The 22,503-nt window shown below is 32.5% G+C and overlaps 7 protein-coding genes across 7 annotated transcripts; 2 read left to right on the top strand and 5 right to left on the bottom strand.

Moving 5' to 3' along the window:
- Positions 1-179: 179 nt before the first annotated feature.
- Positions 180-3,884, bottom strand: eIF3s2 (WD40 repeat-containing protein; the record flags this gene model as incomplete). Its single annotated transcript, XM_020582091.1, has 6 exons — positions 180-772; positions 872-1,271; positions 1,964-2,066; positions 2,202-2,483; positions 2,568-3,467; positions 3,868-3,884. 6 exons carry the CDS (start codon positions 3,882-3,884, stop codon positions 180-182), a joined length of 2,295 nt encoding a protein of 764 aa, XP_020427394.1.
- An 80-nt stretch (positions 3,885-3,964) lies between these two features.
- PPL_11334 (WD40 repeat domain-containing protein) lies at positions 3,965-6,104 on the bottom strand (the record flags this gene model as incomplete). The annotated part of the gene is made up of 5 exons (XM_020582090.1): positions 3,965-4,557; positions 4,623-5,022; positions 5,468-5,588; positions 5,716-6,015; positions 6,097-6,104. 5 exons carry the CDS (start codon positions 6,102-6,104, stop codon positions 3,965-3,967), a joined length of 1,422 nt encoding a protein of 473 aa, XP_020427393.1.
- Positions 6,105-6,355: 251 nt separating this feature from the next.
- On the bottom strand, positions 6,356-7,385 carry PPL_11333 (diacylglycerol/polyprenol kinase family protein; the record flags this gene model as incomplete). The annotated part of the gene is made up of 3 exons (XM_020582089.1): positions 6,356-6,698; positions 6,777-6,933; positions 7,013-7,385. 3 exons carry the CDS (start codon positions 7,383-7,385, stop codon positions 6,356-6,358), a joined length of 873 nt encoding a protein of 290 aa, XP_020427392.1.
- Positions 7,386-7,976: 591 nt separating this feature from the next.
- On the bottom strand, positions 7,977-11,727 carry ctxB (cortexillin II; the record flags this gene model as incomplete). The annotated part of the gene is made up of 8 exons (XM_020582088.1): positions 7,977-8,028; positions 8,270-9,323; positions 9,449-9,743; positions 10,331-10,570; positions 10,646-10,778; positions 10,857-11,199; positions 11,317-11,623; positions 11,701-11,727. 8 exons carry the CDS (start codon positions 11,725-11,727, stop codon positions 7,977-7,979), a joined length of 2,451 nt encoding a protein of 816 aa, XP_020427391.1.
- A 734-nt stretch (positions 11,728-12,461) lies between these two features.
- Positions 12,462-15,392, top strand: hipA (I/LWEQ domain-containing protein; the record flags this gene model as incomplete). The annotated part of the gene is made up of 3 exons (XM_020582087.1): positions 12,462-12,537; positions 12,630-13,172; positions 13,237-15,392. 3 exons carry the CDS (start codon positions 12,462-12,464, stop codon positions 15,390-15,392), a joined length of 2,775 nt encoding a protein of 924 aa, XP_020427390.1.
- Positions 15,393-15,490: 98 nt separating this feature from the next.
- PPL_11330 (uncharacterized protein) lies at positions 15,491-19,013 on the bottom strand (the record flags this gene model as incomplete). Its single annotated transcript, XM_020582086.1, has 6 exons — positions 15,491-17,156; positions 17,241-17,330; positions 17,411-17,604; positions 17,645-17,988; positions 18,586-18,656; positions 18,697-19,013. The coding sequence occupies 6 exons, from the start codon at positions 19,011-19,013 to the stop codon at positions 15,491-15,493; spliced, it is 2,682 nt and encodes an 893-aa protein (XP_020427389.1).
- A 281-nt stretch (positions 19,014-19,294) lies between these two features.
- PPL_11329 (uncharacterized protein) lies at positions 19,295-21,871 on the top strand (the record flags this gene model as incomplete). The annotated part of the gene is made up of 7 exons (XM_020582085.1): positions 19,295-19,409; positions 19,501-19,702; positions 19,794-19,909; positions 20,002-20,128; positions 20,255-20,553; positions 20,735-20,855; positions 21,769-21,871. 7 exons carry the CDS (start codon positions 19,295-19,297, stop codon positions 21,869-21,871), a joined length of 1,083 nt encoding a protein of 360 aa, XP_020427388.1.
- Between the last annotated feature and the right edge of the window lie 632 nt (positions 21,872-22,503).

The following is a 22,503-nucleotide window of genomic DNA, read 5'->3' as shown; positions in this document are numbered from 1 at the left end:
AAACCTTTGGAAAATTTGACATGGTGAATCCCTTTAAGGTAAAGTTTTTAAACTTTTGATCTTGATTGTTTTAACTTTAATAATTAAGAAAAACTTGCCTGTGTAAAATCAAAAAGTTATTTTTTTTGTTGATAATGCTTTGAATGTTTATTTAAGGATTCTTTAGATTATTACACTTTTTAGTTAGAATTGGTACCGTAATCTAAATCTTTGTCAAATTCGAAATAGGAATTGTCAAGGTGATTGATAATAACGAGACCTTCCTCACCACCGGTGGCAAAAGTCTTACCGTTTGGTGTGAAATCTATGGAATGAACTGGACCGATGTGACCGATGAGACCTCCGATTTCATCTCCGTAAGCGATATGATAGAATCTGACCTTGAATTGAGTGGAATCTACTTTAGTGGTTGTTACAGACTCTGCAGACTGACCACCACCAAGAATGATATGTGGCTTCAAAGGTGAAATGGCGGCGGCATTCACTGGACGACCAGTATCAAAAGTCTTGAGGTGTTTGAGTGTCTTGGTTTCGTAGAGTCTGGCAGTACCATCCTTTGAGCAAGTCAAAAACATGATTCTGTGTTTCATCCAAACGATCTTTGTTACCATCTTGGTGTGATCGGTGATGGTATGAACCAACTTTCTCGTCTCTACATCGTAGATACGGACGAAACCATCCTCACAAGATGCAAGAATGGTCTTATTCATTGGTGACCAAGTTGCTTGAGTAATCTTAATATTGGGTGGATCAAATGTGAAAGCAGGTGTAACTAATTTAATGATAATAGTAATAATAGTAGTGAATAAATATGTATGTTAAAATAAATGATAATTGATAATGTGATTGTAATTGACATGCTATTACATACTTTTGTTTACAACATTCTCTGGGTCAAAGTTAAAGACATGTACAGTAGCTTGACAACCCATAATCTGATCGGTAACCACCAAAATTTGTTTGTCACCTTGTGAAAATTCAACCCAACGAGCAGATACTTCGAATGAGATTGATTCGATCTGTCTTCCGGTCTTGACATCCCACAAAATCAACTTGGAGTCAGCACTGGCAGTGACCATGTATTTAGTGTTTTGGTCGACATCCAAAGAGTAGACGACACCACCACATAAATATGTTCCTAAACGTTCACCATTTGAAGTGTACCATAATGAAACTGTTTTATCCTTTGCTGCTACAAATAAGAGATCACCTTCACGATTGAATTGAATATGAGTAATTGGTCTTTCGTGGAGACGTAAATGTAATGGTCTCTATAATAATAATTAATATTTAACAATAATAAAACAATATTAATAATTTGTTTTCTTTCTTCTATATTTAAATTTTAAAATATAAATTAAAGAGAGAAGAGATGATCTTTAGGTTTATATTTCACAGTTTTTATAAGTATTATTTCTCTACTTTGATATATCTATATATCTCTGCTTGTTTGTTTATTCACTCTTTATTGACTGATAATTGATTGATCTATTAATTGACTGATGATCATATGATTTTAAATTTGAATTTTTTGTTTTTATTAATTAAAATTATGACTGTAATACTAATAACCTTTAAAAACCTAAAACCTATAAACCTATAAAACTATAAACCTAAAAAAATATCTCTCTTTCTTTTATTTCTAAATACAAACGTACCATGATAATATGATATTAAACTAAGAATTCAATGTCAATAAAAAGAAGAGATACACACAACAAAAAACAAAAGTTTAAAGTCGACGATCTTCTCTCACAAATTTCGCAAAAAAATAAAAATAAAAATAATTTTTTTTACAAAAAAACTATTTAAATAAATGCCTGAAAACTAATAGTGTAAACTCAAGTTGTTGCCTACAACAACAACAAACCACATGTTGAATGTTATTACAACATTTTATTAAATTACTTTTATAATGTTGATTGTTTTAAGCAAACGGCAGTAGTCCACCACCCCTACCAACATTATCATTATTATCGGTTTCTTTTGAAGGAGGTGAATCTATTGCATAGGATCTACCCAACAATTTGTTTTGAATCTCTTTTGGCAAGAAGGGTTCTAATAATCTAAAAAAGAAAAAAGTGGAGGAGAGATAAATAAAAAAATATGATAGTTTGTTAGTTTTTTTTGTTTTTTTTTTTGGTAATAATAGTTTTGTTTTGTTATATTTTGTGTTTGAATAATAATATGAAATTACTTACTTATGATTTTCATGTTTTGGTGGTAATATATATCGACTTGGTGAGATTTGTAAACTTGTTACCCAACCTCTGCCTGATCTGTTACTCTTGGGCACACCCAACCAACTCATGAAACCAGTGATACCCAACGTTGTCAGATACGCATATTTATTGATTGTCGGAATATTAAAGTTATTCACCAATTCATGGTAGAGATCCGCTGCACCATCCTTATGAACAGAGTTACAACAACTCTCGAACAATCTTTCATATGTTTGTTCTTCCAATCTTATTTCATCTTTTCTATAATAGTAATAATAGTGTATAGTAAATAAAGTTTAGTTAACTTGTGTTTAGTTTAGCTAAGTTTAGTTATGTTAAGTTTACCTCATATTTTCAAAAACAAGCAAAGCAAGATCGATATCTTCATAACGAAGCGATGCGTTGATGAGTGATCGGTAGGTATGTTGATTCGGTTGGACACCGAGTATCTTCATGGCGAGAAACACTCGGAATGCTTGTTGAAGTTTGTCGGTCTCTGTGTAGTAGTTTAGGACGGTGTTCATTGTCTCGACAGTTGGAATGTAGAGTTCGTTGTCTGGCACCGATCCAGGTCGCTCTGTTTCTCGTGCAATGGCATCGTTGAAGCGTGCCACCTCTACCATTGCCTTCTCGATCTGTCTGCGCATCGCTGTGTAACACTCTGGTGCAACCGGTACATAGTATCGCTCCATCACTTGAAACAGTGCAAATGCATTCTCCATTCGACCGTTATCGACTAGTTCCTGCAGTAGATCCATCGATTGTTTCAGATGACTGTGAATCGAACCTGCAATATACATTGAATCGAGAGCGACAGCTCTTGGAATACCCGGTAGATGTAGAGCATCTTCAACCGTCTTTATACTATATTCAAAAGGATTGATCGGTGTCTGATTCACTTGATCTCCTTGAATGATGCTAGCATTCACCGAACTATTATCAACAATCAACTCTGTTATAATTTCATCTTTTGCAATTGATGATAGAGATTGTTTCTTTTGATTACTTTGTTGAACTATATTTATTTCATTTTCATGTTTATTTATAGATGATAAATCATTATCGTTTGAATTTTGTTGTTGTTGTTGTTTTTGTTGTAAACTACAAAAGTATCTATTATTACTGTTACTACTAAAATTACATTGATTACTATTACTATTACTATATCTATTACAATTATGTACAAACAAATAGTGATGATTATTCTTATTTGTATTTTTAATAATATTTCTTAATAACATCATTCTTTAAAAAAAAATGACTCGTCAACACATAACAAAGTTAGTCATATGATTTAGCTAAGATTTTATTGTTTGTGACCCGTCTGATGTTTTTTAAATTTTTCATGACACCCTTTTGTTTTTTCATAAATAATTATTACAAGATTGTTTATTGTTTATTATCTATTATTAGATATCTTTTGCATTTAAATCACTCATTTATCTTCATTCACTTTGACCTATATAAATATATATATCACTAACGTATCTCAATAAATACCACCACTATGATTATATTCATCTTATATGTGACTATCGCCATCTCTATATCTATCTGTGTTCTATTATAGTACACGATCCATTTAAATAGTCAATATTGTGATCAGCTGATTAAAACTTTTTTTTTTGATCAAACTCTTTTTTACCCTGTTTTATTTGACATTATTATAAAGTACTGATATTTATTTGAATACAATTTGATTAACTAATAAAAACTTCAGTTCTTGATGTCAATAGCACTTTTTAGTTAGAATTGGTACCGTAATCTAATTCCTTGTCAAATTTGAAATAGGAATTGTCAAGGTGATTGATAATAACGAGACCTTCCTCACCACCGGTGGCAAAGGTCTTACCGTCTGGAGTGAAATCTATGGAGTTAACTGGACCGATGTGACCGATGTGACCTCCGATTTCATCTTCGTAAGCAATATGATAGAATCTGACCTTGAATTGCGAGGAATCTACTCTGGAGGTTGTTACCAAGTCTGCAGATAGACCACCACCAAGAATGATATGTGGAAGCACCGGTGAGATAGCGGCGGCATTCACGGGACGACCAGTATCAAAAGTCTTGAGGTGTTTGAGTGTCTTGGTTTCGTAGAGTCTGGCAGTACCATCCTCTGAGCAAGTCAAAAACATGATTCTGTGTTTCATCCAAACGATCTTTGTCACCGTATCGGTGTGATCGGCGATGGTATGAACCAAATGTCTCGTCTCTACATCGTAGATACGGACGAAACCATCCTCACAAGATGCAAGAATGGTCTTATTCATTGGTGACCAAGTTGCTTGAGTAATCTTAACATTGAGTGGATCCAAAGTGAAAGCAGGTGTAACTAAATTAATAATAATAATAATTAAATAATGATATTAATATGAATGATATGTTATTACTACATACTTTTGTTTACAACATTCTCTGGGTCAAAGTTAAAGACATGTACAGTAGCTTGATAACCCATAACTTTATCGGTAACCACCAGAATTTGCTTGTCACCTTGCGAGAATTCAACCCAACGAGCAGGTACTTCGAATGAGATTGATTCGATCTGTTTTCCGGTCTTGACATCCCACAAAATCAACTTGGAGTCAGCACTGGCAGTGACCATGTATTTAGTGTGTTGGTCGACATCCAAAGAGTAGACGACACCACCACACGAATATTTTCCTAAACGTTCACCATTTGAAGTGTACCATAATGAAACTGTTTTATCCTTTGCTGCTACAAATAAGAGATCACCTTCGCGATTGAATTGAATATGAGTAATTGGCCTTTCGTGGAGACGTAAATGTAATGGTCTCTATAATAATAATTTATAAATATTAATAATCAATTTTTTGTTTTTTTTTTCTTTATAAAATGCAATAATAAATTAAAGAGAGATGATGATCTTTAGGTTTATTTTTTTCATAGTTTTTATAAGTATTATTTGTTGTCTATCTCTGCTTGTTTGTTGTTGTTGTTGTTTAATTGACTGATTGATCAATGAATTAATTAAAACTATAATACTGTAATACTAATAACCTTTTCAAACCTATAAATCTATCTATCTCTCTCTTTCTTTCTTTTATTTCTATATATACAAACGTACCATGATAATATGGAATTAAACCATGATTCAGCGTCAATAAAAAGGAGAGATACACACAACAAAAAACAAAAGTTTAAAGTTAACTATCCTCTCTCATAAATTTCGCAAAAAAATAAAATTAAGCAAATGGCAGTAGTCCACCACTTCTACCAACATTATCATTATTATCATCACCGGTTTTTGATGTTTCTTTTGAGGGATGAGGGGAATCTATTGCATAGGATCTACCCAACAATTTGTTTTGAATCTCTTTTGGCAAGAAGGGTTCTAATAATCTAAAAAGAAAAAAGTTGAGAAAAAAATAATAGTTTGTTTTTTTTTGTTAGTTTTTTTTTTGTTTTTGTTTTTTTTGGTTCATAGTTTGTTTTGTGTTTGAATAATAATATGAATATTATTACTTGCTTATGATTTTCATGTTTTGGTGGTAATATATATCGACTTGGTGAGATTTGTAAACTTGTTACCCAACCTCTGCCTGATCTGCTACTCTTTGGTACACGCAACCAACTCATGAAACCAGTGATACCCAACGTTGTCAGATACGCATATTTATTGATTGTCGGAATATTAAAGCTATTCACCAATTCATGGTAGAGATCCGCTGCACCATCCTTATGAACAGAGTTACAACAACTCTCAAACAATCTTTCATATGTTTGTTCTTCCAATCTTATTTCATCTTTTCCATTATTTACTACATAACTAGTTATGTAGTTTACCTCATATTTTCAAAAACAAGTAATGCAAGATCGATATCTTCATAACGAAGCGATGCGTAATAACATCATCATTTTTTTATTAAAATGACTCTACCAAAGTTAGTCATATGATTTATCTAAGATTTGTTGGCTACTCGTCTGTTGTTTTTTTAAATTTTTCATGACGTCATCGTCATACCTTTTGTTTTTTCATAAATTACAAGATATGTTTATTATCTACTATTATTATACAAAGTTTGTTTTGTGTTGTTTTGTTTTATCTATTAATGATACTATATATATTATATTCTATTTATATTATTTAAAGGATCATACTAGTTTGTTTATGATAAGGTATGATCTGGAATCTGAGCATGAAGTCTAATTGAGATTAATTCTATCATTAAACCACTGACTATTGGGATTGTCAGATTATCATCGATAAACGATGGGTTGAGTAATTCGACCAGAGCTGCAGATAAAGCTCCCCAGAATGCCAATTGTTCGCACAGATTTGATTGCCAAAACAATGCTAAACTAATCAATAGACAAACAAAGAACATTGCCAATGTGCCTTCCAACGATTTCTTTCCAAATATTCTTGTCTTTCCATATGAAATACCAATTAAAGCCGCACAGAAATCACCAATAATCAAAAACAATATACTTGCAATTGCAATCAATGGTCTATACACAAATTAACAAACATATTATTATTAAATATATATTACTCTTACAATTACAATAACTATAGTTAGTACCTACCTAAAGAAATATATACACAAAGTTGAACCTAAAAGATAAAAGAGTACACCATTGAATGAATCACGTTCTTTCTCTCTCATCATACCGCCGTATGCTTTCAGACAGAACTCTTTCACTGCTGGAATATTCAATCTAAGACATTCCCAAATGAAATAACCTATACAATTATATTATATATATAGTCGAACAAATAAATTAGTTATTGTTGTTGTTGTTGTTGTTTGTTGTTTGCATACCTAAAGTTATTGAACCCATCAAGTTAAAGGCGAATTTCTGTGTTATAAAAGTTGTGTAGTTCAAACCGAATAGATAGATGATCGGTATGATCAAACCACTAAAATGGAAACCCTTTCTCTTTAGTTCTTTGATGACACGTGGTACTCTTCTTACACCTATTCCAAGTCCTCTCAGAATTGCCACCAGTTTCTTCCTGGTCGTCGAATTCAACGCTGACAGCAGCACCATCAACGACAACATAAACAATCCTAACATCTTCCAATTATAACTCAGCTCAAACAGAGAAGGTGGTGTAGTTGGATGTTCTTCATTTATATTTGTTGTTCCTTCAACATTATTATTATTATTATTATTTTCTAATATATTAGACATTATTTTTAATATTATTTTATAAATATATAACAATTATTATATGATTTGATTATTATTATTATTATTTATTTATTTATTTATTTATTTATTTATTTATTTTATTTTATTTTGTTTGTAGAAAAATCATATGATATTAAATATAACATTTAAACATCAGTATTTATAACTAGTAAAAAAAATGTTAAAAAAAATAAGAATTAAAATTAAAAAAGTAATTTTTGTTATTGAACTTACGTGGTTTAATGTAGGTATTAAAAATTGACATGGTGTAAATTCCCAAGTTCCCAACAACACTTAATTAATAACAATGTCGATTTCTTGTTTAATCATGATATTTTTTCAAAGAATAAATCTTGTCTAATTTTTTTTGATTTTTTTCAATTCTCAATTATTTCATTTTATTTATCTTTTCATTAATAATTTAATATTTTGTTTAAACTCAAGAATATAATTAATACTATATGAAAAGATTATATAAAACTTCTTTAGTATATTACCTCTTGGTTGATCTGACAATGTTATCCATTTTTTTTTTAAATTATTAGATAATAATAATAATGATAATGTGATAATATGAAACCACAATGAATTTTACTTTAGATCTTCAAAAAGGTGTAGAAGCAACTCAACATTAACAATGAGTCTATAAATATAAAGTGTAAAATTGTACATTTATTATTAAACATTTTGGATAGGCGAAAAAAAGATATGAATTTGAGTGTAATAATATACTTATTAGTTTGTTGTTGTTGTTGGTTTAGTTGAGAGAGAGAGAAAGAGAATGTTATTTTTATATTATTCTCTCACACTCTCTCTCTTATGATTATTTGTTATTTGTTATTTGTTGTTGTTTTTTTTTTTTATTTATTATTATTATTATTTACTTGGTTCTCTTCTTTGGAGCACCAGCACTCTTCAATTCCTCTTCCTTGAGTGACAAGTATTTCTCCAATGAAATGTTTTCGTTTTCGACCTTGGAACCTAATCTCTTGGCTTGCTCTTCGAATTGGAGTGAAGCGAGTTCTGCCTCGAGGTTTACCGGTGTCTTGGTGTATGGTACAGCCTCTGGGTTGTCGAGGAACGACTGCCACTTGGCAATGTCTGTGATTTGGTGACCGATGTGAGTACGGAGCAGTCCGAGACCCTCGGCTTCGGCAGCGGCACGCTTCTTGTCCTCTTCGATCTTGTTGCGGAGACGCTCGTTCTCGTCGAGTGTCTCGGCGAGCTTCAACTCGAGAATGGCCTTGTCCTTCTCGGTCTTGGAGAGACGCGACTCCAAGTCGAGCTTGGCCATCTTCTCGTCGTCGATTCCTCTGAGGGCGTCGTCGATCTTTGATTGGATGTCGGCGATACGTTGATTACGCTGTTCGTTTTGCTGACGAATCAAACGCAACGACTCTTCCAACTCTTTCTTTTGACGGGCGAGCTCGTCCTGCGAGGTCTTCTCGCCTTCGAGCGACTGCTCGAGCGAGGCAAGCTTGTTGGCCAACGAATTCTGTGATGCCTCCAACGCTTCACGCTCCTCCTTGGCACGGTAGGCGTGGAAGAACAACGATGTGTACAAAATGATGGAACGCTCGTCGACGTTGCCCTTTGAGAGTGACTCGGCGTCGAGCAACTTGGGGATACCCAGTCCTTTCTCTGCAAAGTCGAAAGCGGCGTTGAGACGCTCGATCTGATCCTTTCCGGAGAACTCGTCGTATTTGAACACCGATGGATCAAACTTGTGTGCCAGTGCCAAGTAGGCGTTTCCATCACGGAAACTCGCCTTGAAGTTGGTGATATTGACACCGGAGTATCCATCGGTAGTCTTCTTTACCCATGCCAACAAACCTTCCTCTGAACTCTTGTCACCTTCATTGATGACAGAGATACGATATTTACGATACAAAGTCCACAAGAAACCAAGAATCATCTTTTTATTATTGTCAACAAATTCTGCATTGTTGGTGGTGGTGGTAGTTAAGAAAAAAAAAAAAAAAAAAAGAGAGAGAGAAATGAATGGAATTAGTTTATTAGATATTATATGTATTTGATATGTATTTGATTGATTTTGAACTTACCTTCAGCAGCAACACCTTGAACTTTAACTTTGAGATCTTCATCAACGAACAACATTGCCAAATGGAGATTTTGAATTCTCAAGATACGTGTCTTTGGCTCCAAATCGAATTTCTTTGGGAACTTCTTGCCAGAGACAGACTCTAAGAAAAAGATTAGCTTGACACCATCACTCAAATCAGTGGAGACATCGGAAATCTTTTCGACACCACCACGCTTCTCCAATACAGAGTTGACCCATGAAGCAAAAGCCATCTCTTGTACTTTTTCCCATTCTTTATGTAAATCTGTCATTTTCTAAAAAATATTTATTTATTTATTTATAGTATATATTATATTTATTTTATTATTATTATATATCTTGAATCTTATCTAAAACTAAAATTTACAATTATTATATTTACTATTATTACAAAAAAAAACAATAAAATAATAATAATAGTAATTATCAAAAAAATAAACCAATCTAAAAAATGATTGAAGGTATTTTTATTTTTAAAAAAAAAATTAATTTTTTTTGTTTTTTTTTTTTGTTTTGGAACACCACTGCAGTGGTTAAATTTTTTTAATATAATCAAGCTTTTTTGCTGAGTATGATAAAATGAATGAAACCCATTATGATCATAACCCACCCACTTTTTTCAAATAAATCTTTTTCATAATTCATTTAATTTTTAAGTGAGTGCGATAATTAAGTTTGAAAAAAAATTGTTTTTATTTGAAATTTTCATTACAGGATTGTAAAAAAAAAAAAAGATTAAGATAAAATAAAGTAATATAGATCAATCAACCATTTTTTATTTTTATTGGAACAACATTCATTTCGTATTGTATCGTTTTTTTATTAAAAAATTAAAAAAAAATAATCGATTATATTACTTTACTTTCTTCCTACTACTATTATTATTACCTTCTTCGTTTTCATCATCGTCATGTGACCTCTTCTTTATAACTGATCGCCATATATCTTCATTATTTTTAGTAGTAGTTGATTTCTTGTTATTCTTATCTATATTTTCAGCATCTAAATCTATAGGTTGATTTGATTGTTGTTGCTGCTGCTGTTTCTTTTGTTGATTTGTTGCCTTACTACATTCTACCATAACTATATATCTTAGTTTTAACTGGATTTGTAAATAAAGCATATTAGTACTATTACATAATCAACTTTTGAAGTAGGAATAACAAAAAGAACATACCAAATTTTGGTTGAGCAAAAGGAATTGATTATAGTCACCCCACACTTTGATAAATCCATTCAACCAACCTTGTGACTGATTGACTTGAGTCGTTGGAACAAGTTCACCTGCAGGTATAAAGATATTGCCATCACTAGTAATAATAAGATTAAGATAGATTAGATTGGATTATCGATAAAACATGATAAATCATCATGATGATTAAACTTACAATATATGACCATTGGGATTGGGTGAGTATTTACCAGTGATATGTAACATCTCTGTTAAATCGATAGTGTCTTTTATATCTGTACAGTAAACATTCTTATCGTTATCACTATTATCTTTACTCTTATTGTTATTGTTATTGTTGTTGTTGTTGTTGTTGTTGCTTATTTCTGATTCATCGTCTGTATCATCATTATCATTAAAGTTCTCTAACGATTTAAAATAGTTGGCGCTCTTCTCCTTGTCTATTTCCATCTCTACTGGAATCTTCTTATTCTTGTAGTTCACTTCGAACAACATTAGCACACCTTTGTTTGGTGTTGAATCCTTAAAGTTTAACAATCCTATATTCTGAGAACATCCTATAACATTATCCCATAGTGATACTTATAGCATTGTTTAAATATTAGTTTATTAGTGAAATAAAGATGTATTGTATATTGTATGTTATTGATACATACCAGCTCTATAAGAGGTATATTTATTATGTGAAAAGGCAATACCATTCTTTAGTTTGGCGGCAACGCTACTCACTAGACAACCATACCAATAGAGAGGACGCTTTAGAGTAGGTTCTTCAATGTCGGGGAAATGCTTGTGAGTGTCAACCTTTCGTTTCGCCTCAAAGATATCCAAGCATTTGATATGAACACTGTTCTTCTTGTGATCTGCACCAACACTTATATAGTTTTCAATCGACTTGTACTTTGTACACTGCCTATCCAATGGTATTATATCAACATTTAACTTTTCAAGTAAAGCAGCGTACTATTATATAATAGACTTATAAATATATAAACTCAAAAAAAGTAGTACTATCTTTTTAAAATTTACGATACACATACATTCAATTCCTTATTCTTTGTATTCATATGTCAACTTTACTCTACTTTGAAAGTAATTAAGTAAATAAATAAATAAGTATATATTATTAATTTTAATAAAATAAAAATAAAAATAAAAAAAATCAAAACTAAAGTGAAAATTATATTATAATAGAAAATAAATAAAAGTAAATACTTAGAAAATTTTATATCTCTCAATTGAAAATTAATTTACTTTAGGAAAATGAATTAAGGATTGAAACCAAAATTGATCAATTTTGTAAATTGGTTTTTTGAAAGTTATATATATATATAATCTGTATTGTTTATATCATTTTTTTTTAATAATAATTAATTTATTGTTAACAACTGTTTAAAGTTTTTAACTGTTAATGGAAACATACAAAGTCAGGATTTTTTAATAATTTTTTGAAAATTTTGTTGTTAATATCTGGGTGAAGTTGACAAAACTAAAATTATTTGAAAATTTTTTTATCATTGTGGTTATTATGAAAAAAATAAATTAAAAAACAAAAAAAAATATAAATAAAGTTAAAACCCCCAAATTCATCAATTATTAAATTATCTATATTTTTTGACATTTTATTATTTATATATTTTATTTATTATTGTTATTTTTATTTTTATCAAAAACATATTATTTAATCTAAAACAATTGAAATTTGAACAAATTAAGTTAAATATATAGATATAGATAGTAGATTGGAGAGAAACAACAAAAACAATACTAAAAAAAAAACAAAACAACAACAACAACAGAAATGACAGAGTTTGAAATTATCGTTCATAAAGCAACAAACTCTAAACAAGTTGCACCAAAGCGAAAACATGTTAGATGTATGATTATATTATATTGATTTTTCTTTTTTTGGAAAAAGGAATAATAATTAATCAATTTTTTTGTTATTATTATTATTATTTTTTTATAGCAATTGTTTTGGAGTGTCATAGTGAGAATAGTGCACGTTCATTCTTACAGGAGTTGTATAAGAGACCGTTGGATAGCAATGATGTAGTTTGCTACAAGGCGCTGGTCACTCTTCACAAGGTGGTTCAGGAGGGACCGAGAAACGCGCTCAACGACGTCAGCACAAAGATCAATTGGTTCGAGAGTCTGAGAGGTCACTGGAAGCGACACCCCGATGCAAAGGGATACGGTCATCTGGTGTCAGAGTACTGCACTTTTATGATTGACAAGATCCGATTCCATCAGGCTCACCCAGAGTTTGACGGTGGATTGTCGTTGGACAACTACCAGAAGGCCTATCGTCTCGACGACATCGACGTCAACAAAGGACTACAAACGGTCAGTCATCTCATGGATCTGCTGGACGCCGTCTTCCGTATGCAAAACGCAGTAGTCGATTCCGCTCCCTACAACGAGTGTAAAACATCTTCATTCATCCCACTCGTCTTGGAATCCTATGCAATCTATCTATTGGTTGTTCAATTCCTAACGACTCTTGTTGATAGTAAGTGTTTTTTCTATTGTTTTCTTCCTATTTGTTTACTTACTTACTTTATTCATAATTATAGAGACAGACAGTATGGAGCTGAATGAATTTGCAATTCAGAGATTCTATATGCAGTATCAGACATTGAGAAATTTCTATATAAATGCTAATGCTATCAATAGTGTTTCCAGTGTGATTGCTGTGCCAAATCTACCACCAGATCCCCCCAAGTTCATTAAGAAGAGAAGAGAGCAACCCAAGCAGAGACCGGTTCCAAAGGATCTGTCTCCACCACCCGTAAAGAGAGAACCACCTCCCCAGCCAGAGATCACTCAGATTCCAGTACCCGTTCCAACACCGGTATTCATTAGACAGACTGTACCCGTTGTCTATGGAAATCCATTCATGCAACAACAAGACAATACAATGTGGGGACAATTCAATAGCGGTGCTCCAATGTACAATCCAATGCCAATGCAACAGCAGCAACCAACTCCACCACCTCCACCAATGATTCAAGAACCACCACCTCCACCCATCCCCATCAATCAACAGTCGCAGTGGGTGACATTCGATGAGGAAGCAAGCAACAGACAACGTTCGTCATCTACACCGGCACCACTCGAAAAGAAGGAAGGGTCGCTCGAGAAGGGAGGATCACCATTGGTGCCATCGACAGCACAGTCCAATCCACCCGAAAAGACTAGAGTTATCACAAAGATCATCACCAAGACAGTGAGCAACACCGCAGAGTTGAATGCACTTCGCGCGAGAATCGAAGAGCTCGAGCGACTGTTGGCAGAGGAGCAGGAGAAGAACAAGCAACTCACACTCAGATTGTCAGAGCGCGAAGCAATGATTCAGGAGGTCACCACCGCCAGAAAGCGTTTGGCAGAGATGACCGAATCGAACGACCAATACACTGCTGAGGTGGTCAAGCAGAACGACCAGCTTCGTGAGCAATTCATCGCTCTCAGAGATTACTATGAGAAGCAGAGAATCGCTCGTCTCGAATCCGATTTCACTAAAGCACAAAGAGATATCGGTCAATTCATTTCACTGCTGGACAACCCCAACAATCTTGGAAATCAAGAGGCAACCGAACAGATGTTGATTTCCGATTTGATTCACCACCTTGGTCAGGCACACAATCTCATGAACACCTGCTATCAGGAGGGTGACATCCCAGAGATGAGTTTGTTTGGTGCAGTCAATGGTGTCTCGGATTCATTGAAGAATCTATTCCAAGACGCCAAAGGTTTGTCCCGTCTCATTAGAAATCAAGCCGACCAAAGCAGATTCTTGGACGCCGCCAGAAAGATTGGTTCTCTCACTCAGAATCTCTTTGATTCCGTTCGTATCCAAGGAGGACAATGTCAAGACGAAGAGGACAGAAAGAGAATCGCTGGAAATATCAAGGATCTACAACAGGGTACTGCTTCACTCGAAGCAATCACCAAACAAGCACTGTCGACATCACAGGCCGACAACAGATTGGACGAGAACGGTTTCGATTTGGATGACTTGGCAGAGAGAGAGCTTATGGCTGCCGCCAAGGCAATCGAAGATGCCGCTAAATCTTTGATGGTCTCAAAGAACAAGAGACCACCAAAGAAGGATGGAGACGCACCAGATGTAGCCGAGGCAATTCTCGAAGCCGCCATGGCAATTACCAATGCCACTTCCTCGTTGGTCGGTGCTGCCACACTCGCTCAGAAGGAGCGTGTAGAAAAGGGTAGAGCTGGACACGACGGACCACTCTACAAGAAAGATCCAACCTGGGCTGAGGGTCTCATTTCCGCAGCCAAGAATGTAGCTGCCGCTACACGTGCCCTCGTAGATACCGCCAATAAAGCGGCCAACGGACAAGAGATTGCCGGTGGTGTTGAAGAGGCGTTGATCGCCACATCCAAGGCAGTGACTGCTGCCACATCACAGTTGGTTTCCGCATGTAAATCGAAATCCGATATCAACAGTCCATCGCAACACAAACTCAGTAATTGTGCCAAGAGTGTACAGAATGCCACCAATCTATTGGTAGCTGCTGCCAAGGCCGTAGCACAGATGGTTGGTGAAGACGACATCGATTTCGGTAAACTAACGGTCACCGGTTACAAAGTTAAGGAGATGGAGCAACAGATGGCTATTTTAAGATTGGAAAAGGAATTGGAACATGCCAGAAAAGGTCTTTCTGTATTAAAGAAACAACAATATAGCGATGAACAACCATCAGAATAATTAAAAAAGAAAGAAAGAAAAAGTCATTAATAATAATAATAATAATAATTAAACAAACAAACCCGACAATTTAAATATTAATAATAAATACATGTATTTTAAAAATAATTTATTAGATAAACAACAATTAACAATACAACAAATAGAATATCGATTATTGATAGATAGATTTTAGTTGATTTTGATTCCGAAAATGAGGTTAGAGTTGTTAGATAGTCGATTGTTGTAGAAATATCTGTTGATGTAGTAGCACCAATCGATGTTATATTAATAGTTGAAGCGCCACCAGTAGAAGTGGTTGTTGTACTATTTCCAATTGTACAATTCCCAATTGTTGTGGAGGAGTTACTAGTTGTCATATTTCCATTGGTAGTTAAACTTGTTGTTGTATAATTGGAGCTACCAGAGGTGGTAGAGTTGGTAGAATCAGTTGTTGAAGAGGTTGTTGTTGAATTATAGGTAGAGGTGCCTGTTGTTTGATTAAATGAAGTTGTTGATGTTGTAAAATTGGAACTAAATGTTGTAAACGTGGAAGAGCCATAGGTTGTTGATGTGCCTGTGGTAGACGTAGAGTTATCGGTTGTCGATGTTGTAGTATCGGTTGTAGTAGATGTAGAATCATCGGTAGTGGAAGATCCATCAGTTGTACTTGTCGTGGAAGTTGATGTTGAACAATCGGTAGTTGATGATGTTGTGCCATCCGTTGTACAAGATGTAGACGAGGTACCAGTGGTAGATGTCGACGTGGAAGAATCATCTGTTGTAGATGAACCGTCGGTGGTTGATGATGAGTCATCAGTAGTTGATGAAGTACCAGTTGTTGATGTTGAACAATCGGTAGTTGATGATGTTGTGCCATCCGTTGTACAAGAAGTAGATGAGGTACTAGTTGTAGATGTTGAAGAGTCATCGGTTGTAGATGATCCATCAGTAGTTGATGAAGTACCGGTTGTAGATGTTGATGTAGAAGAATCATCGGTGGTGGATGATGGATCATCAGTTGTGGATGAAGTACCGGTTGTGGATGTTGATGTAGAAGAGTCATCTGTTGTAGATGAACCATCAGTAGTTGATGATGAGTCGTCAGTAGTTGATGAAGTATCGGTAGTTGACGAAGTTCCAGTTGTCAATGCAATTGTTGAGAAAGTACTACTTGTCGATGTTCTACTTGTAGTCAGTACGATTGTTGAAAATGTACTACCAGTTGTAAATGTATTCAGAGTTGAAAATCTAGTTGTTGGAAATCTAGTTGTGGATGTTCGTGTTGTTTGTGAACCAGTTGTCCTCGAGGTAGTACCTGTTGTTCCACTAGTGGAAGTTGTAGAAGTTGTGGAGGTTGTTGATGAAGTAATCGGTTCGATGATAATATTATATGTTATGACTATGATCTTGTCTGATGTAAATATTATTATTGTCTTATCGTATACATCGATGTTCAACGATATCCTATCGATTTGACTGGAAGGATTGGAAAATCTATAGACACTCTGAACGTTGGCATTTTCAATGTCGATTGCCAGAACAGCCAAGTTACCATTGCTACTGCCAACAACGATGGCAACATTATTACTATGATCAATCGCCACCTGATAGCAATACTCCAAGTTATTGAGTGAAAGTGAATAAAGAAATTGAATACCACTGCTAGAGTATGAGAGAACATCCAAAATCAATTTCGAAGTACCAGAACAATAATATAATCTTTTCCTATCACTATCTAGTGCTACTGCTAATCGGTTCGAAACAACTGAGGTTGAAAATACACTAAAAGAAATCAAGATTAAAGTAGATTAGTTTAATTTCTTGATATTTGGAAGCATCCAAAAATAGATATTGATGATAAATTACCCTATTTGTCTACTTCTTTGTAAATCAAATAAAACAATACTACCAAGTTTATCACCCAGAAATGCTATCCCATTTGATGGATCTACAATACTTTTGAAATTAATTTCCAGATTAGAAGTGTTGAATTGAATTTAGTATTATTTTCAAAGGTTGATTGTCATTATACATACAATGAATATTCAAAGAAATATAAAGTTGATTTTATATCGATGATAGTGTAACCTGGAGGAGGGAATATATTTAAATTTTCACTGAATGACTGATATTGAAAGCTGAGAATTTGTTTGTTTGATGGATTGACACAATAGATTCTATCAGCATAACGAAGTGATTTGTCACACCAAAACCCATTGGATACTTTAGTCTGAGCTATAGTTTGATTGAGATAGATCGAACAGATGTACCTCTGTATTATCGAAAGCATATAGCATTTCATCGACGTTGATTACTGAATTCAGCACTTCACTACCATCTGAATAGTTAATTGGTGTTCCTCCAATTGGATCCATAGGTTGTTGTTGTGATTGTAACTGCCTACTGAATAACATTAATTGATTTCTATTTAGGAAAGCATAGCCATAGCCTGTTGTTGATTGAAAACTAAATTTAGATTGTCCATAGTTTAGTTGGTAGCTATTATAATTATTATTAAATAATATTATCTTTTGTTGTTGTTGTTGATTACTACTACCATTACAATATTTTATAGAAAAAGAAAATACAAAATATAGAAATAGATAAATCATTTCTTTTTAAAATAAATATAACTATCTTTAGTATTTTATTTCTATAATAATAATAATGTAATTATAATTTCATTTAGTAACTACACTACAAGTATAGTAAGGTAATCCATTATTAACAAAATATTTATAAATATTTTACATCCAATTTTAATAGACATGTTGATTGATTGTTATACATTATTAGTATTGTCACCATTTTTAATTATTTTCCTAGTAGGTTATAAGTATAACTATTATTATTGTTGCAAATTCATTTTTACAAGCTGATTGGTGAAAGATTGATTTGATTTATTACTATAAATATTATTATTATTAATAATTAATTCATTGAATTTGATATTGTTCACACTAATCACAATACAATTTTTTCCTTTTAAAACCAATTTGTAACAACCTATAGGTGGAGATACATTTTCTCAAAGTAGCTATGAATGAGTAACAGGTGATTCTTCTGCAGGATTTGATGACTCTATTTCAATTTGTTTTTTCTTATCTTTCTCTCTTTGTTTTCTTTGTTCTGTTATAATATTTTTAAAAAAGATAGTCTGTTAGTACATGCTTTGTTGAAATTAGATCATTTATAAATAAACTTAACATACCTCTTCTTCTTATTTCTGTTTTAGCAAACATTGCTATTGCTTCATCTGATAAAACATATTGATAACCTCCTCTATTGTTTTTGCTTACTTTATGGATCCGGATAAAGTTGCAGGACCACTTCTACTTCTTCTTCTTCTTCTTCATAATATTGTTGTTGTTGTTGCTCTACATTTTGATTTTGATAATAATTTATATAATCATAGTATTGCTGATAGTATTGTTGTTGCTGGTCATAATCATATTGCTGTTGTTGTTGTTGTTGTTGTTGCTGATCATAATTATATTGCTGTTGAAAATGATGTTGTCTTTGTTGTTGATGTATCAACCTGTCTCTCTTGTAGAAAGGATGTGATATCTTTAATTGATGATCTTTAATTATTTGATTGATTTCTGGTGGTATATAAACTACATCTTTATTACTATACATATTTATATAAATTATCTGTAAATTTAGTAATAATAACAATCAAACTGACTTTAATTAATGAATGAACACACGACAATTGCTTTTGTATCTGAAAGTGTTTTAAATTAAATTTTTCAGTCTTTTATTAAATTTTCAACCGTGTATGTGAATATTATATTTAATTTAAAAGAAACCTATATATCATATCTATAGATTTAAATAGATATCTAAAAGTTAATCTATCAATTGTTTAGATATAGATATCATATCATCTATATATATATATTGATTATTTAAATAATATGTTTCAATGGTTAATTGAACCTACAACCTATTTGATGTTTGCTATTGCATTGACAATCATCTATGTGGGTTGTAAAAGATCTTATCACTTTCATGCTGAGAATGATATTCAAGGTAATTAGAATAGGATGTTAGTAATATATATATATAGATTTACTGAATTTTAATTTAAAAATAATAAACTTCTATTTATTAAACAAAACAGATCAATTCGAACAGATACCTAAATATGTATATTTATTGATGCCACTATTCAGTTCAATTGTATTACTTGCTTTCTTTTACTATTTGAATGAAATGTACACTATTCTAAGTTTTATGACATCATGTCTCTCGGTATTCGCTGTAGCATTTGTAGTTTATCCAGTATTCGATTATCTATCAATTTCATCTACACTCATTAAAAAGTAATTACTATTATAACTATACTATTATACTATGCATTTTAGTAAAGCATAACAACTAACTCATTAATATTGTATTTTACAATACATACAGAATTAAATTAGGTGATGATACAGTTGAATTTACATTTAAAGAATTATTCTCTGGTATTGTTGGTTTGATTTTTATGTTGTCTTGGAGATATACAAACAATCATTTCTTTGTAAATGGTAACTAAGATTAACATTAATACTGTATTATGTTTGTTTAGAAACTAACTAACAAATCATCTTTGAATATTTAGTTCTATCTATTTGTATAGGAATCACTTCATTAACATTTTTAAGAATTAACTCATTGCTTACGATATCATTGTTGTTATCAGCATTCTTAGTATATGATGTATTTTGGGTATTTCAATCAAAAACCATCTTTGGTGAAAGTGTAATGTAAGATTATAAAATGATTAATTAGGATAATAATAATAATAATAATAATAAGAAGAAATGAATGTTGTACTTAAAAAGATTAATTTTATTTATTTTTAAAATCAAAACTATCATCAATAATAATAGGGAATCAGTTGCAATTAAAGTTATTAGCTTACCAATGTCGATATCATTGCCGTTGTGTCTCTCCGAGGGATGGACAGGTCTCGGCAATGGTGATATTGCACTGCCCGGTGTTTTCATATGTCAACTCTATAACCTTGACCTCTTCTATGGATTTGCTCTCAATCAAAAGTCAGAGCCATACTCACCCAGAAAGATGGGATACTTTAGACTATCGTTGGTATTCTATTTGGTTGGCTTGCTCGTTTCATACACAGCCGTATCGATATCAAAGAAAGGTCAGCCAGCTTTATTATATATTGGTAAATACAATCATAGATAGTGTTATTAATATTAATTATAGCAATAATAATAATAATTATTATTGTTGAATTATTATAATAACATCAAAAAATGACAATTAACAATCAACAAACTAACCAACTAACTGACAAAATTATATGTTAAAATAACAAGTTCCCTGTTTAGTATACAGCATCATAGTGGTAGCATATTCTCGTGGTCATTTACAAAAACTTATGAAGCCTTTGCCATCCAACCATTTTAATCAACTTAGAAGTAACACTTTAGCTGAGGATACCATACCCATGGTCGTTCAAGAACGGTAGTACACTCACTCCACACACTCTTTAAACAAACTAAATAGTAAACTTGTTTAAATATTTATTATAAATAACACATACACACACTTACACACTCTCTCTCATCCTCAGACTCATACTCATACTCATACTCATTCTCTCTATCTCTATCTCTCTCTGTCTTCATTTGCTTTCATTTGCTCTCATTTAGATTTACAAGTACTACTTTTTTGATAAATCGGTTAAAACTCGTGTTTATTTCTGTGTTTAGTTTGAAGCTATTGGATCGATAGTTTAATTTCATTTGGTGCGGTGTGTATGTGTAGTAGTATGTGTATGTGTAGTATGGTGTGTTCTAAGGAATACTCACCCAAACATTTGGTGATTATTAATAGTTCAATGGAGATTTCTTGTATGTGCAGTATTAACTTTTAGAAGCTAGTCGTGTGCACATGCGTTCGAATTTAACTATTATGATGGGTTTTCAACAACATATTCTCATTCCGGCATTAGGGTGAGAGTTGATTGCAATTCCCATACCCATTGATTGGCAAGAGTTACATAGTATAAACAATTATAGTTGAAATCGAAGGGTGTGATGAAATCACAACACCACTTATGACAACAAACAGCAACAACAACAAAAGAAATAGTACGATACTATTAGTATAGTATAGTAAAGTCAGTCAACAACATCAAGAACATCAGTCAACAACTGCAGTAACAACATCATTCACCACCCCCACACCTTTCCACACAAACAAACAAACACACTCTCACACAACAAATAATAATAATAATAATTCTTTTAAAGAATCGGATGGAACAACACACACTGAAAATAAAATCTAATATTTTTTTCGATTCACAAACAAACAATGGAAACACTCTTATAGACTAATAATGGAGTGAGGATGTGGTTCTTTATTTTTTTAGTTCCATTCAAATAGTTAAGAGTCAGTGTGATTTTGCTCATATTGGAACACTTTTCCCACATTTGGCCACATTTAATAAGAAGAAAAGAAAAAATTTAAATTAATTAATTTCCTTTTTGGTATGTGAACCAGTTTTTTTTTTAATTTATCAAAAATTCAAAAAATAATATATTACCAAAATACATACAATATTGTACAATAATTGTGTAGCACTACATATTTAGGAGGGCTTGCGTGGTTAGTTTGTTATGTTTCTCCATAAAGCGAGATTTTATTAAAATAGTGGAGAAAAAGTAGGTTTGAACTAAAAACAATTTTTTTTTTTTTATGAATAGCAAACACATCAAATATATAAAACTCTACCAACCTACTGGTCAAAATAAAAAAAAAAAAAAGAACAAATAATAATAGAATAGCAATAAACACACACACACACAGAGAACACAATAATAACACACACACACACACACTAAAACTCAAAAGCACTCACCAAAAACTCAACACTTCTCACCCTTTGAAAGTAAAAGCAGGCAACAATAATAAAACACAACACGAACACTCTCTCCCTCTGAGAGTAACAATAATATATCTCATACCTACTCAACAATAGACACACACATAGTTATTTTTAAATTCTCGCCTACCCTCCTCAAAACATAGTTTTTTTTTAAAATCGATTTATAAATCTAAAAGCTCCTACCACTATCAAAAAATTTTTTCTCCTAAGTTCTATTGG

Source organism: Heterostelium album, assembly GCF_000004825.1.
Source record: "Heterostelium album PN500 unplaced genomic scaffold PPL_scaffold13, whole genome shotgun sequence".
Lineage (NCBI taxonomy): Eukaryota > Evosea > Eumycetozoa > Acytosteliales > Acytosteliaceae > Heterostelium > Heterostelium album.
This window is presented reverse-complemented; position numbering and strand designations above follow the sequence as displayed.